Here is a 13,567-nt window from a genome sequence, read left to right as displayed (position 1 = left end):
ATGTGATAAGGTTATATGGAGTTGGTGGAAGGTTGTTGCAAGCAGTGAAAAGTTTCTACAAAGGTAGTAAAGCATGTGTTAGAATAGGAAATGAAGTGAGTGATTGGTTTCCGGTGAGAGTGGGGCTGAGACAGGGATGTGTGATGTCGCCGTGGTTGTTCAACTTGTATGTTGATGGAGTGGTGAGAGAGGTGAATGCTCGAGTGCTTGGATTAGGATTAAAACTGGTAGTCGAGAATGACCATGAATGGGAGGTAAATCAGTTGTTGTTTACGGATGATACTGTACTGGTTGCAGACACAGAAGAGAAGCTTGACCGACTAGTGACAGAATTTGGAAGGGTGTGTGAGAGAAGGAAGTTGAGAGTTAATGTGGGTAAGAGTAAGAATATGAGATGTACGAGCAGGGAAGGTGGTGCAAGGTTGAATGTCATGTTGAATAGAGAGTTACTTGAGGAGGTGGATCAGTTCAAGTACTTGGGGTCTGTTGTTGCAGCAAATGGTGGAGTGGAAGCAGATGTACGTCAGAGAGTGAATGAAGGTTGCAAAGTGTTGGGGGCATTTAAGGGAGTAGTAAAAAATAGAGGGTTGGGCATGAATGTAAAGAGAGTTCTATATGGGAAAGTGATTGTACCAACTGTGATGTATGGATCGGAGTTGTGGGGAATGAAAGTGATGGAGAGACAGAAATTGAATGTGTTTGAGATGAAGTGTCTAAGGAGTATGGCTGGTGTATCTCGAGTAGATAGGGTTAGGAACGAAGTGGTGAGGGTGAGAACGGGTGTAAGAAATGAGTTAGCAGCTAGAGTGGATATGAATGTGTTGAGGTGGTTTGGCCATGTTGAGAGAATGGAAAATGGCTGTCTGCTAAAGAAGGTGATGAATGCAAGAGTTGATGGGAGAAGTACAAGAGGAAGGCCAAGGTTTGGGTGGATGGATAGAGTGAAGAAAGCTCTGGGTGATAGGATAGATGTGAGAGAGGCAAGATAGCTTGCTAGAAATAGGAATGAATGGCGAGCGATTGTGACGCAGTTCCGGTAGGCCCTGCTGCTTTCTCCGGTGCCTTAGATGACTGCGGAGGTAGCAGCAGTAGGGGATTCAGCATTATGAAGCTTCATCTGTGGTGGATAACGGGGGAGGGTGGGCTGTGGCACCCTAGCAGTACCAGCTGAACTCGGTTGAGTCCCTTGTCAGGCTGGGAGGAACGTAGAGAGTAGAGGTCCCCTTTTTGTTTTGTTTCATTTGTTGATGTCGGCTACCCCCCAAAATTGGGGGAAGTGCCTTGGTATATGTATGTATGTATGTATGTACTGAGGGAGCAATAGAACTGCAATATGACTAGGGATTATTGTATACTAATTTTTTCTTTGATATGATGTACAGTCAACTACTCACCTTCATGGATAAATGTGCTGGTGTTAACTGTTCTACACTTACTTTGTTATAATTTGGGAGCCTAATATCAAAAGAAATCTATAGCCATACAAAGATATGTGCAAGAGTCCTGATAACTGAATCCACTCTATTCTTCCCAAGTCCTTTTTGAAAGACAAGTTTCAAATTCCTCCTTCAAAGAGGAGTAGATTGATACTACCCATCTTGTAACAAGTTCATGCACTGAATAGTTAGCTGGCAGGACCTGTTCCAAAGAAAGAACTATAATTGTGGAATCATGCAAATGCTCTTCATAGTGGACTGTTAATAGCCTGATCCACAGGTGAAGGAATAAGCTGTTAACATAGAAGTATAACCAAAAATTTCACCCAAGAAAATGAATGTCAAGACTGCTACTTAAAAATTAATGAGAATCAAAAGTGGTAGGGGTTAGAAGAGGGGAATGTTTAAACTAATGACGTGTTTACCATCATCTCCTCCCAGCTGGAATAAGTGGTTTTGGAAACAGTATGTCAAGGCAAGAATTTTATTTTACCTTTTGTTTTGGTCATAAAAAAATTCTGTTAAAGGATGAACATTCCTTAAACTTGAAGTAAGTATTGATATAATGAATGTTAGCTTAGAAATTGTTTTTCACCTCATTTCAGCAGATATGTATAGATAATAAACTAAAATATTTTACTCTTCTGTCTTGTCTAGCCTACTTTTCTTTTTTTTTTTTTTTTTGGTAAATGTTAAAATTATGTTAATGATGAAGGAAAAATTATTTCTAAATTACAGGAAATCGAAGCATGCCTGCCCCCTACACAGCATACTGTAGAATACAAAGCTTTGAAATTTGGAGATCAGCTGGACTCACATGTCATGGTACCTTTAGATCGCTCAACTTTTAAAAAGGACTTTAATATTTCCTTTGAATTCCGTACATATTACCCTAATGGGCTCTTCTTTATTGCATCAGTAAGTACTAGTCGATTACAGTTTTTTTAACTATATACAGTTGTATGCATTTATTGTATTGTGATTTTTCCAACAAACATAAAATCCTCCCCCCACGGAAGAGAGGGCTCTCTTGTTTTAAGGATGAAATACTCTGTGGCTCAAGGATTGATGGCAGGTGGCTGGCACACCCAGGTTATTTCCTACTTATGAGGCATTGGTCACAAATCCTTGAACAACTTTCATAAGATATGTGACTGCTTACTGCATAGCCACTTTATTTCTTAAGATTAAAAGAAAAGGTAGAGTTTGCAGACCGGTGAGTGAGTATGTATTCACACAATACCCATGCACATGACCTCACTTTGCTGCCAATGTAAAATACTTTGGATCAGTATATCTAGGGAAATACAATTTGCTTCTAAAATTTTATCTATTTTTTGTATTTATGTATATTGATTATAAACACTTGTGTTGAGATGTTTATATCATTATCATAAATCACGTATTTATGCAGTTCATGAAGACTGATTATTTTTTTTTGATTCATCAGGAATTAATTTTAGTAAAGTTTGTAATACTGTACTGTATTGTTTTCAAGCTGAATATATTCTTGAATTATGTTTCATTTAAAAATTTTGCCTTAAAACTGCTGTAATTTAAATCTATTCACTTTACGTATCGTGGACAGTTAAATGATGACTGATTATTCTAATTAAACTAGACACTGTTTAAGTATATTTTATATTATTTTGTTCAAGACACTGTATGTTCTTTAAATAAAAGTTTCAATTAAAAATTTAGTATTTTAAGTTTTATAACTCGACTTCTCCATCATTTAATATATCTTAAATTCTACATATTCAAATATAAGAATTTACAAATAATTTGATTTGTATTTTTCCAGCATTCTGGTAAGAAGTCACAGACAATATTATCACAACTAAGAAACGGACGTGTGGTTGTATCAATGAAAAGGCGGAAAAAAGATAGTGAAATTATTTCTAATGCTGGATTAAACACAGGACAGTGGAGGAAGGTAGGTTTAAAATTTTGCATTTAAATTACCTTTACCAGGAATTCATAATTCTATTACCTTTGAAGCAAGATCTTTTTGACCATTAATATACAAACAACTACCACTCTGCCCAATTTACTATAACAACAGATCCACTTGTGGTGTCTGACACCAGTCACTAGACTGTTCCTTGGACTCAGTCGAGTGCATGAGTCTATAAACGTGCTTTTATTATAGCGATCATTTGGTATTTTTAGAATCCCGTCTTTGTAGTGTGCAGTTTGCTTTCCTTTGCTTTGTTTCATAATGTCAAAGGGATGTCTACAAAGCTTACTCGAGTTTGCTGTTTCTTAGGTTGCATATCTTGTTGGGTTTTATTAGTGAATGTTGATCTACATACATTTAGTCACGCCTTGTCCCTGCATCATCTCTCATTCATTTTGGTTCCTTTCCATTTTGACAATCCAGAAAAAACTCCCTCATTATCTTCTGGGATCCTGAAGTTTTTAAAAAACAAGGCAATAGAAGAAGTGATATACATGTTTCTGAAGGATTAGCTTTTCAACGGTGCTTGTCTTTAATACCAGTAAAAGTAGACTAGACAAGATATTAGAATAAGGTAGGCTTTTATAAGCACTCACATCCACTGCAGAATATGTAAAGGATACTCTACTTGCCAGCAGAATAGTACCAAAGGAATCGGAAATTGTAGTGTAAAATGGCACAGAATTGAAAAATAATTTCAATTAATTATGAGTCAAATCTAGCTTACTAGGTTAAAAGGATTTAAGCAAAACTACTCACTTAGAAAGCAAAAGACATGCCTTGATAATCATGAACTAAATCAGACGTGAAACAAACCATAAACTAATTAACAACAGACAAGTAGAAAAAGCATAAAAACAAGTGGTCCAGCATATGACGAAGATGTACTGATATAGACGTTTGAGTGTCTCCTGGTAGCCTCCTGGGCTGGTTTTTGATCCACTGTGTGCGTATAAAACCACACTAGTTAGTTATCAGAGGGAGATATGGGGGGTAGAAAGAGATAATTTTTGTTTAATAGTTTAAGAGCAAGAAGCTCATGCTTCCAGGTTATTAGATACGACTCGCAGGTAGCCTAACACTCATCAAAATATTTCTATTCTATAGTATGGCTAGCCCAGAGGATTTGTTCTTAATGAATTTGTTAATTTTACTAAATATATGGCAACTTTGAAATTTAATGATTATGAAATTTAAAAAGGTAGAGGATGCTGAAAGTAATTCCTTTACATTACTTGATATACAGTACATTACTTATGTTAGAGTTTTTGAACTGCATTGTTTTCATTCAGGTCTATCATTTTTAAATTGCATAACATTAAAAAGATATACTTTACAGTAGTTCAAATTAAATGCTTTAATGGCATTGAAAGTTTCCAAATTATACATTGAGAACTTTTGATTCATAATTAGTCCCCTCCCTCATTTTATTGCATAGTAATGGCTTTGTTTTAAAAATTCTTTCATTAGTATTATAACTCATGTCCAGAGTTTTAGTTACCATAACTGGTCTCTGATAAGATTTAATCCCCCTCCCTCATTTTATAGCAAGAAGGTGGTGTTATGGGTTTAAACATAGATTCATAAGTATAACCTGATAAGCCCAAGCTTCAGTAACCATAAGTAACACTATGATAAGGTGTATCTTAATTGAGTACAGTATACAATCGTATAATGTTATATACAGTACAGTACTGTACTAAAGAATCGATTTTACAAAAATGTACAGGTAAGAAGTAAATCCTTCCTTATCTGGATTTTATAATATATAGATAATTTGTGTGTAATTACAGCGCTTTCGTAACCTGGATATTACTTTTTTCAGGTAATGATAGAAAAGGTAAAAAAAAAGTTGAGATTAACTGTAGATACTCAACTCATTAAAAAAGTGAAAGCTCCGCGGAAGATAAATGTTGGAAGGAAGTTGTTTTTAGGAAGTCTTCCATCTAATATTCCAAAACCTAAGGACCTAATGGTAAGATATATATTTTTATAAGATACCAGCATTAATTTGCCAACTGCATAAGAATACAATTTCAACTCGATTATGTAGAAGCATAACGGACATTTTTCAATATTTAACTTAGCCGGTGATTATATAAGCTGCAACTCTGTTGCTCGACAGAAAACTCTACGTTAAAAATCCGCCAGCGATCGCTATGCAGGTAGGGGGTGTACTTCAACAGCGCCATCTGTCGTGCAGGTACTCAGTACTCATTGTAAACAAAGAACTCAATTTTCTCTCTGTCGGGCTACCGGCAAGACCTACTAATTCGCTGTTGCTAACTGGATTTGTTTTCACAACTATTGGTGAAGTACACTATTCTAGTTTTGAGCTTTCGCTATGCAGGTGTTTTATCTTCATCTCAAAACTTGAACTCGTTTTGGATAGATTTAATTATGGTGACAAAGAGAGTATGGACTTACTTTCACTTTTAAATGGCCGAACCTTCCCTTAGACGGAAGTGTGTTTAGGCTTTTAGTAATTATCTTTTCACGTTATAAATTATTTATAGATTTTCCTCTATATATTTTATATCTCTCCGCCTTTATTAGGCCTCTTCGATTAACTTTCCATTTTTTATAAACATATAAAATAAATTTTAATGCTTTGTTTATATAGACCTTTCCTGAATAGGCGGTCCTAACTTGGAAACCGAAGTTAATCAACATTGAGCCCTTTATATCATCTTTAGCTTTTAAAGAATTTAAAACTTTTTAAATGTAATATTTTATGAAAGAATTTCTTTGATAGTCTTCGTACTGTTTTCAAAGATGATCTAACGTTTAGTTTTTTATGCTACGCAGTTGTTGACGTTCAGGACGTTCAACATGCGCTCTATCGTTACGATAGAGAGAGAGTGTATCACGGTTTCACTTTGCAGTAAGAGTAAATCGATTCTGACGTTTTGTTCATTCTTTCTTAGCTTTAATGTTTTAAATTCTAATTTAAAGGAACTTTTTATTTGAAAAACCTTTCAGTTTTTTCCTTTAGTCAAATAACATGTTTTTTTGACGAAATATAATTGGGCTCTTCTCTTAGGTGCGAAATCAAGAGAGAAAGAGAGAGAGAGATAGAGACGGAGGGAGAGAGAGGAGAGAAAACGTTCCGTTCAAGCGGGTAACGTTGTTCTCGTGTTACTCTCGTCCCTAGTCTCTGTACGGGGAGGAAGGATAAAACGTTTTTAGGTTTTTATTCTCGTCCCCAGGCTATGTGCGGTGAGAGATTGAAAATGTAGTTATATGAACTAGTGTTTAGTCTCTTTCCCAGCCACTGATTTTTCTTTTTATCTTAAAATATGTTTTCTGTTTTTTGCTGGTATTATGAGCTTGCATTATACGACTAATTTCGCAATTACTACCTTTTAATGAAGGGTAGAATTGCGTGTTTCAGGTAGAAATAAGTGCAAAACAGAAAATCAAAGTGATAAAGTGATATGCGCAAAGTGTTACAGTGTTGCGTCCGAGGCGCAAAGTGTTACAGTGTTGCGTCCGAGGGTTCGTCTGTTCGTGCCTGTCGTTCACCTAGTCCGGGACCTCTTGCAAGCTCCCAAGCCCAGGGGAGAAGTAATGTCAAAAGACTTATGGGTTCGAGAGGCCTTGACCAACGAACAGACGTTTTCCCTCTATGGTATCGGGTGTTTCTTACCAAGATCTCCCCTACCATAAGACGAGAGAGACGTTGTTTCTCCTCGCCATCCGTAGGCTTTTCGCATAAGAAACCTGTCACAAGGTTTCGAAGCCCTTAAGCGAAAGTCAGTCCTTTCAGGACAGGTCCAGCGTCCTGGTTACAGCCATTAGGACAGCTCTGACCCTATGCAGTCATCGGATAACTGCTCGCCGCCTAACAAAAGCGTAACACAGACTCCGAAAGTCTTTTTTTGTAGGCAAAGTGTTGCGGTCACAGACGTTACCCTCGTCTATTACCACAACCATTTCCGTTGATCCTTAAGGGGTTGTATGGCAAAACATGCAGTATATGCTTGCCTCCCTTATGGAAGACTATTCTGCCGATTAGTCCGTTGAGTCTAGCCGTTTATCTCATCGATATCCTGGCTTTCAGCCAACCTAACGTTCCTTTGTGCTTACTGTTGACGTTGGCGTAGCTTAGTCACGTCAGTCAGGTTGTTTAGAACCACACTCGATGCGGTCTCGTGTGGTTTTTCAGCCGCATTTGGACGTTAGGCCACTGGCTGATGCTCCTGTTGACGTTTTAGACGTTCACTAACAATCGGAGTTGACTTGTTTTGACGCTGTGCGTCAACCTCCGCATTCTAGAGTTGTTTTGACTGCTCAGTCTAGGCAGTCAAAGCAGTCTCGAGTGGACGCTGTACGTCCTCACGCACCTGTTGTGGTTGACAGTTCAGTTTTTGACAGTTCACAGACTGTCAAGCAGTTACATGACGTTGCGTTCTGGTCCGCTACTAATGCACCAGTGAGAGACTCAGCTTTTATCGGACAAAGTTCCTGTAGATGAGGAAGTTGCTGTTCTCCCTCCTACTGATATTCCCTTGAGGACTCTGTCAGATGGAGAGGAGCCTTAAGCTGCTTAGCCTCCTATGGACTTTAATTAAATCATGATGATTTTTTTAAGGATCTTAGTCCGGATCTTGTAACTGCTGCTCCTCGTTCGCCTAAACGTCAGAGCTTACACTAGGCCTAGCTACTTCGAGGCCGTTGTTTTTAAGCTAGTGCTCTCTCGCTCTCCTAGAGAGCGTTACGTTGGCTAGGCGACTGGTTTTTCACCAGGAGGAGTTTGGGGGATACAGCCTTTGCTTTCCCTTCTTTTAAACTGGTTTATAGAGCGAGAGTCTGATATGACACGAGAGAAGTTCTCGGCTTGGGAGTTCATGCCTCTGCCCAGATAGACTTCTCAATTCTGGTAGACTCTCCCTGGCGCCTAGCCAGGAGACGCTCCAAGTTGTTTACAGGTCAACTTCTCAGCTGTTGTCGAGCCTTTGAAGTTTTGCTGTACTATTATGTCACGCATAACAAGGCTTTCAGGGATGGTAAACGGTTCCGCCTCAGTCGCTAACCCCGTCTGTTGCCACACCTGCTCCCGTAGACCCTAAATGGGCTTTGCTGCAAGACATGCAGTCCAAGCTTGTGTCCTTGATAGAGGACTTAAATGCGGAGAAGAACCTTCTGGCCAACAACCTTCCAACCGGTCGGTTGTGCGCCCTGTTGACGCTGAGGTAACCTACTCGCGTCTGCCAGTTGAGGTGGTTCCTCCACCGATGCGACCCAGTGTGGGTTGCCAGCCGCACGTTGACGTTAAGCGACGCTCGGAGGTGGTTGTTGACGTTCAGGACGTTCAACAACCAGCAGAGGTGACTTGTTGTGACGCAGTGCGTCAACCTCAGCAACCCGGTAGGGTGTTGACTGCACAACCCAGACGGTCTAGACAGTTTCGGGTTGACGCTGTGCTTCCTCGCGCACCCATGGTTGTTGACAGTTCACAGACTGTGCAGCAGTTCCATGATATTGCGTCCGGCTCCGTCACGCATCCACCAGTGCGACCGGATTCAGCGAGTCAGACGTTGCCCACTCCGTTGCCGTTTCCTCATCAGTTTCGGATGAGGAACCCTCTGATGAGGACGTTGCTGAACAAGACGATCAGCCCCCAGCCCTGCTATCCATCCAGAAGATGCTGAAGAAGGAACGCTGCTCAGTCAGGCTGTGGATGAGTCTGGTAGGGACGCTGTCATCCGTGGATCAATTTGTGTCACTAGGAAGACTACACCTCCGTCCTCTTCTATACCATTTAGCTTTTCACTGGAAAAAGGACAAGACGCTAGAAGCGGTCTCGATCCCGGTTTCCGAAAAGATAAAGTCTTGTCTGACTTGGTGAAAGGACTATATCAACCTAAGAGAGGGTCTTCCCCTGACTGTTCAGACTCCCAACCACGTTCTCTTCTCGGACGCATCGGACGTAGGCTGGGGTGCGACATTAGACGGTCGGGAATGCTCGGGAATATGAAACTCGAGTCAAAGGACAATGCATTTCAACTGCAAGGAGCTACTGGCAGTACGTCTGGCCTGGAAAAGCTTCAGGTCTCTCCTTCAAGGCAAAGCGGTGGAGGTGAACTCGGACAACACCACGGCTTTGGCGTACATCTCCAAGCAAGGAGGGACCTACTCTCTGACGTTGTACGAGATCGCAAGGGACCTCCTCACCTGGTCAAAAGGTCTAGACATATCACTAGTAACGAGGTTCATCCAAGGCAACTTGAATGTCATGGCAGATTGTCTCAGTCGGAAGGGACAAATAATTCCAACAGAATGGACCCTCCACAAGGATGTATGCAAGAGACTTTGGGCCACCTGGGGCCAGCCAACCATAGATCTCTTCGCAACCTCGATGACCAAGAGGCTCCCAATATTTTGCTCACCAATCCCGGACCCAGCAGCAGTTCATATAGATGCCTTTCTCCTAGATTGGTCACATCTAGATCTATATGCATTCCCTCCGTTCAAGATTGTCAACAAGGTACTGCAGAAGTTCGCCTCTCACGAAGGGACAAGGTTGACGCTAGTTGCTTCCCTCTGGCCCGCGAGAGAATGGTTCACCGAGGTACTTCGATGGCTAGTAGACGTTCCCAGAACACTTCCCCTAAGGGTGGACCTTCTACGTCAGCCACACGTAAAGAAGGTACACCAAGGCCTCCACGCTCTTCGTCTGACTGCCTTCAGACTATCGAAAGACTCTCGAGAGCTAGAGGCTTTTCGAAGGAGGCAGCCAGAGCGATTGCTAGAGCAAGGAGAACATCCACCCTTAGAGTCTACCAATCGAAGTGGGAAATCTTCCGAAACTGGTGCAAGTCAGTATCCGTATCCTCGACCAGTACCTCTGTAACTCAAATAGCTGACTTCCTCTTATATCTGAGGGAAGAACGATCTCTTTCAGCTCCCACTATCAAGGGTTACAGAAGCATGTTGGCATCAGTCTTCCGTCACAGAGGCTTAGATCTTTCCAACAATAAAGATCTACAGGACCTCCTTAAGTCTTTTGAGACCACGAAGGAGCGTCGTTTGGTTACACCTGGTTGGAATTTAGACGTGGTACTAAGATTCCTTATGTCAGACAGGTTCGAACCGCTACAATCAGCCTCCCTGATAGATCTCACCTTAAAGACTCTTTTCCTGGTATGCTTAGCCACAGCTAAAAGAGTCAGTGAGATTCATGCCTTCAGTAAGAACATCGGATTCTCATCCGAAACGGCTACATGTTCTACAACTTGGTTTTCTAGCCAAAAACGAGCTGCCTTCTCGGCCTTGGCCAATATCGTTTGATATTCCAAACTTATCGTATGGTTGGAAATGAACTAGAAAGAGTCTTATGCCCTGTAAGAGCTCTTAAGTTCTATTTAAAACGAACTAAACCTTTACGAGGCCCGTCTGAAGCTTTATGGTGTTCAGTTAAGAAACCATCTTTGCCTATGTCAAAGAATGCTTTATCCTATTTTATCAGACTGTTAATACGAGAAGCTCATTCCCATCTGAATGAGGAAGACCAAGCTTTACTGAAGGTAAGGACACACGAAGTTAGAGCTGTCGCAACTTCCGTGGCCTTTAAACAAAATAGATCTCTGCAAAGTATAATCGACGCAACCTATTGGAAAAGCAAGTCAGTGTTCGCGTCTTTTTATCTTAAGAATGTCCAGTCTCTTTACGAGAACTGCTACACTCTGGGACCATTCATAGCAACGAGTGCAGTAGTGGGTGAGGGCTCAACCACTACAATTCCCTAATTCCATAACCTTTTTAATCTTTCTCTTGAAATGTTTTATTATTGTTTTTGGGTTGTCCGGAAGGCTAAGAAGCCTTTCGCATCCTACTTCATTTGGCGGGTGGTCAAAGTCATTTCTTGAGAAGCGCCTAGATTAGAGGTTTTGATGAGGTCCTGTTGTATGGGTTGCAACCCTTGATACTTCAGCTCCTAGGGGTCGCTCAGCATCCTAAGAGGATCGCGAGGCTCCGTAAGGAAGACGTACTTAAAAAGGCAGAGTAATTGTTCAAGTCGACTTCCTTACCAGGTACTTATTTATTTTAAGTTTGTTATTTTGATAACTGCTAAAATGAAATAAAAAATCCTTAGCTCATAATAATGTAAACATTTATTGCTGGTCTCTACCCACCCCCCTGGGTGTGAATCAGCTTATATAATCACCGGCTAAGTTAAATATTGAAAAATTTTATTTTTATAATAAAATAAATTTTTTAATATACTTACCCGGTGATTATATATTAAAGGACCCTCCCTTCCTCCCCAATAGAGACGCAGTGGACCGAGGAGAAAATTGAGTTCTTTGTTTACAATGAGTACTGAGTACCTGCACGACAGATGGCGCTGTTGAAGTACACCCCCTACCTGCATAGCGATCGCTGGCGGATTTTTAACGTAGAGTTTTCTGTCGAGCAACAGAGTTGCAGCTTATATAATCACCGGGTAAGTATATTCAAAAATTTATTTTATTATAAAAATAACATATTATTATATTTCTGTGTCAGTATTTATTAGGTTTATTGTGATGGAAATTCTTGCTAGGCTACTTTTTTAAACATGTTAACCTATGTTATAAGTACTCTATTGATATTAGCTTTGGGATATCATGATGCTTTAATTCTGATTATTTTTTGTTTATCACACAGTTTTTTATCCGAAGACCAGACAGTCAAAACATCTGATAAGTTGAGTAGATACCCCCATAATACCATCCTTAAAATTTCCAGGAAATAGATGCACTTCGTGGCTGCATGAGAAACTTGAATATTAATGGAGAGGAATTTGAAATTCCCAATAGCAGAAGACAAGACCGTATTGTTGGAGTTGGCCAGTGCTTTGCTAGTGTCCAACCAGGATCATATTTTCCAGGAGATGCTTTTGCAATATATAGTAAGTTTTTTTATAATTTATTATTTCTAGAAAACACTTCAGTTTCATTAATTGATTTAGCTTTCAGGTAGTTTAAAGAAAATATTCTTCATATTTGATCTTCTTGGTGTCTATAGCTATTACATTAATACATTTGATGAGACCTGCTTAACAGCTTGTTGTTTTTCATATTAGGTAATTTAATATTACCTACATCTGATTTCTTGTTTACACTTTTATTGTGATGAAGAGGATCATTATTTTACTTAATCCCTAAAACTATGGAATGGTGTGATAGGTTCAAACTTCTATCCCACTTTACCGGTACCCTTCATAGTGTGGAAAAGCAAAATATTAATAATTCTTAGACTACCAGTTTTTATCTTTTCAGTGCCTTATGGGCCCGTGTTTTTAAGATGCTGTAGGAAAGGGGCAGCGTGTGGTTGATATTAGTAATAAACAATTTGAGATCCCATGAACAAAATGGGGCTATAATAAATATTCATGAAAATACTTGATATTTGGTAACTTGGTATAAGACTAAAAGTATAGGGTGAAGAAATAGCAATGGCAGCAGTAGGGTCTGATATTTCTATGCAAGTGAATTTCATTATAATTGTTTGTTACGATTGAAAATGAATGCGCAACCTCTTTACAATATATACAAGTAGATTTACAAACTTTATCTTCTACAGGTAATAACTTCAATGTTGGCCCATTATTAGAACTGAGACTAGAATTCCGTACATGGGAATTAAATGGAGTCATTCTCAGCGTAGCAGATCCTCGTGGAACTTCTTTCTCCTTGGAATTGGTGAATGGGGCTGTAAGTATAAGATTTTCTGGGACAGTCATTAAAAACTGTTGTACATAACAGGATAAATTCTTGTAATCCACAGAATTTAGTTTTTTCCCTCTGTAGTTTAGTAAAACACTAGATGCCTCGAATGGTTAATTTTCCCTTCTTATCGTCAGTATAAATAAAATTTATATTTTATTTTCACATAATTAGGCTTTTTTGATATGGTAAAAACCACCAAAGGCTCAAAAAGGGGGAGCAAAGAAATAACCAGTAATATAGAATTTATTTAGTCACAAACCCTTTACTGTACTTATATGGTTTAGGATAATCTGACCTTATGCCAGCACAAGTCCTTGTTCTCAGGTGACCTGCGAATGTGGTAAAGGGTAAGAGAGAGTAAGAGGTTTTATGGTGGCCTCTAGACTCTTCCCAGTATTTAGTAAATTGTTCAGTGGCCGCTTTCCACTTGGTAAAGGTAGAAGAGAGACTTCTAG

At 39.7% G+C, this 13,567-nt stretch overlaps 1 protein-coding gene across 1 annotated transcript in view; it reads left to right on the top strand.

Moving 5' to 3' along the window:
* The window catches only part of LOC137645595 (laminin subunit alpha-1-like), a 497,060-nt gene that overhangs the window by 479,326 nt on the left and 4,167 nt on the right, over positions 1–13,567 (top strand). Inside the window, exons 60-64 of the mRNA XM_068378394.1 lie at positions 2,175–2,354; positions 3,241–3,372; positions 5,222–5,371; positions 12,130–12,292; positions 12,967–13,097. Of these exons, the coding sequence (XP_068234495.1) occupies positions 2,175–2,354; positions 3,241–3,372; positions 5,222–5,371; positions 12,130–12,292; positions 12,967–13,097 (756 nt within the window). The remainder of the gene's footprint in view (positions 1–2,174; positions 2,355–3,240; positions 3,373–5,221; positions 5,372–12,129; positions 12,293–12,966; positions 13,098–13,567) is intronic.

The sequence above is a fragment of the Palaemon carinicauda genome, chromosome 8 (assembly GCF_036898095.1).
Source record: "Palaemon carinicauda isolate YSFRI2023 chromosome 8, ASM3689809v2, whole genome shotgun sequence".
NCBI classification, from domain to species: domain Eukaryota; kingdom Metazoa; phylum Arthropoda; class Malacostraca; order Decapoda; family Palaemonidae; genus Palaemon; species Palaemon carinicauda.
Note: the sequence above shows the minus strand (reverse complement) of the source record. Positions and strands in the feature narration are given on the sequence as shown.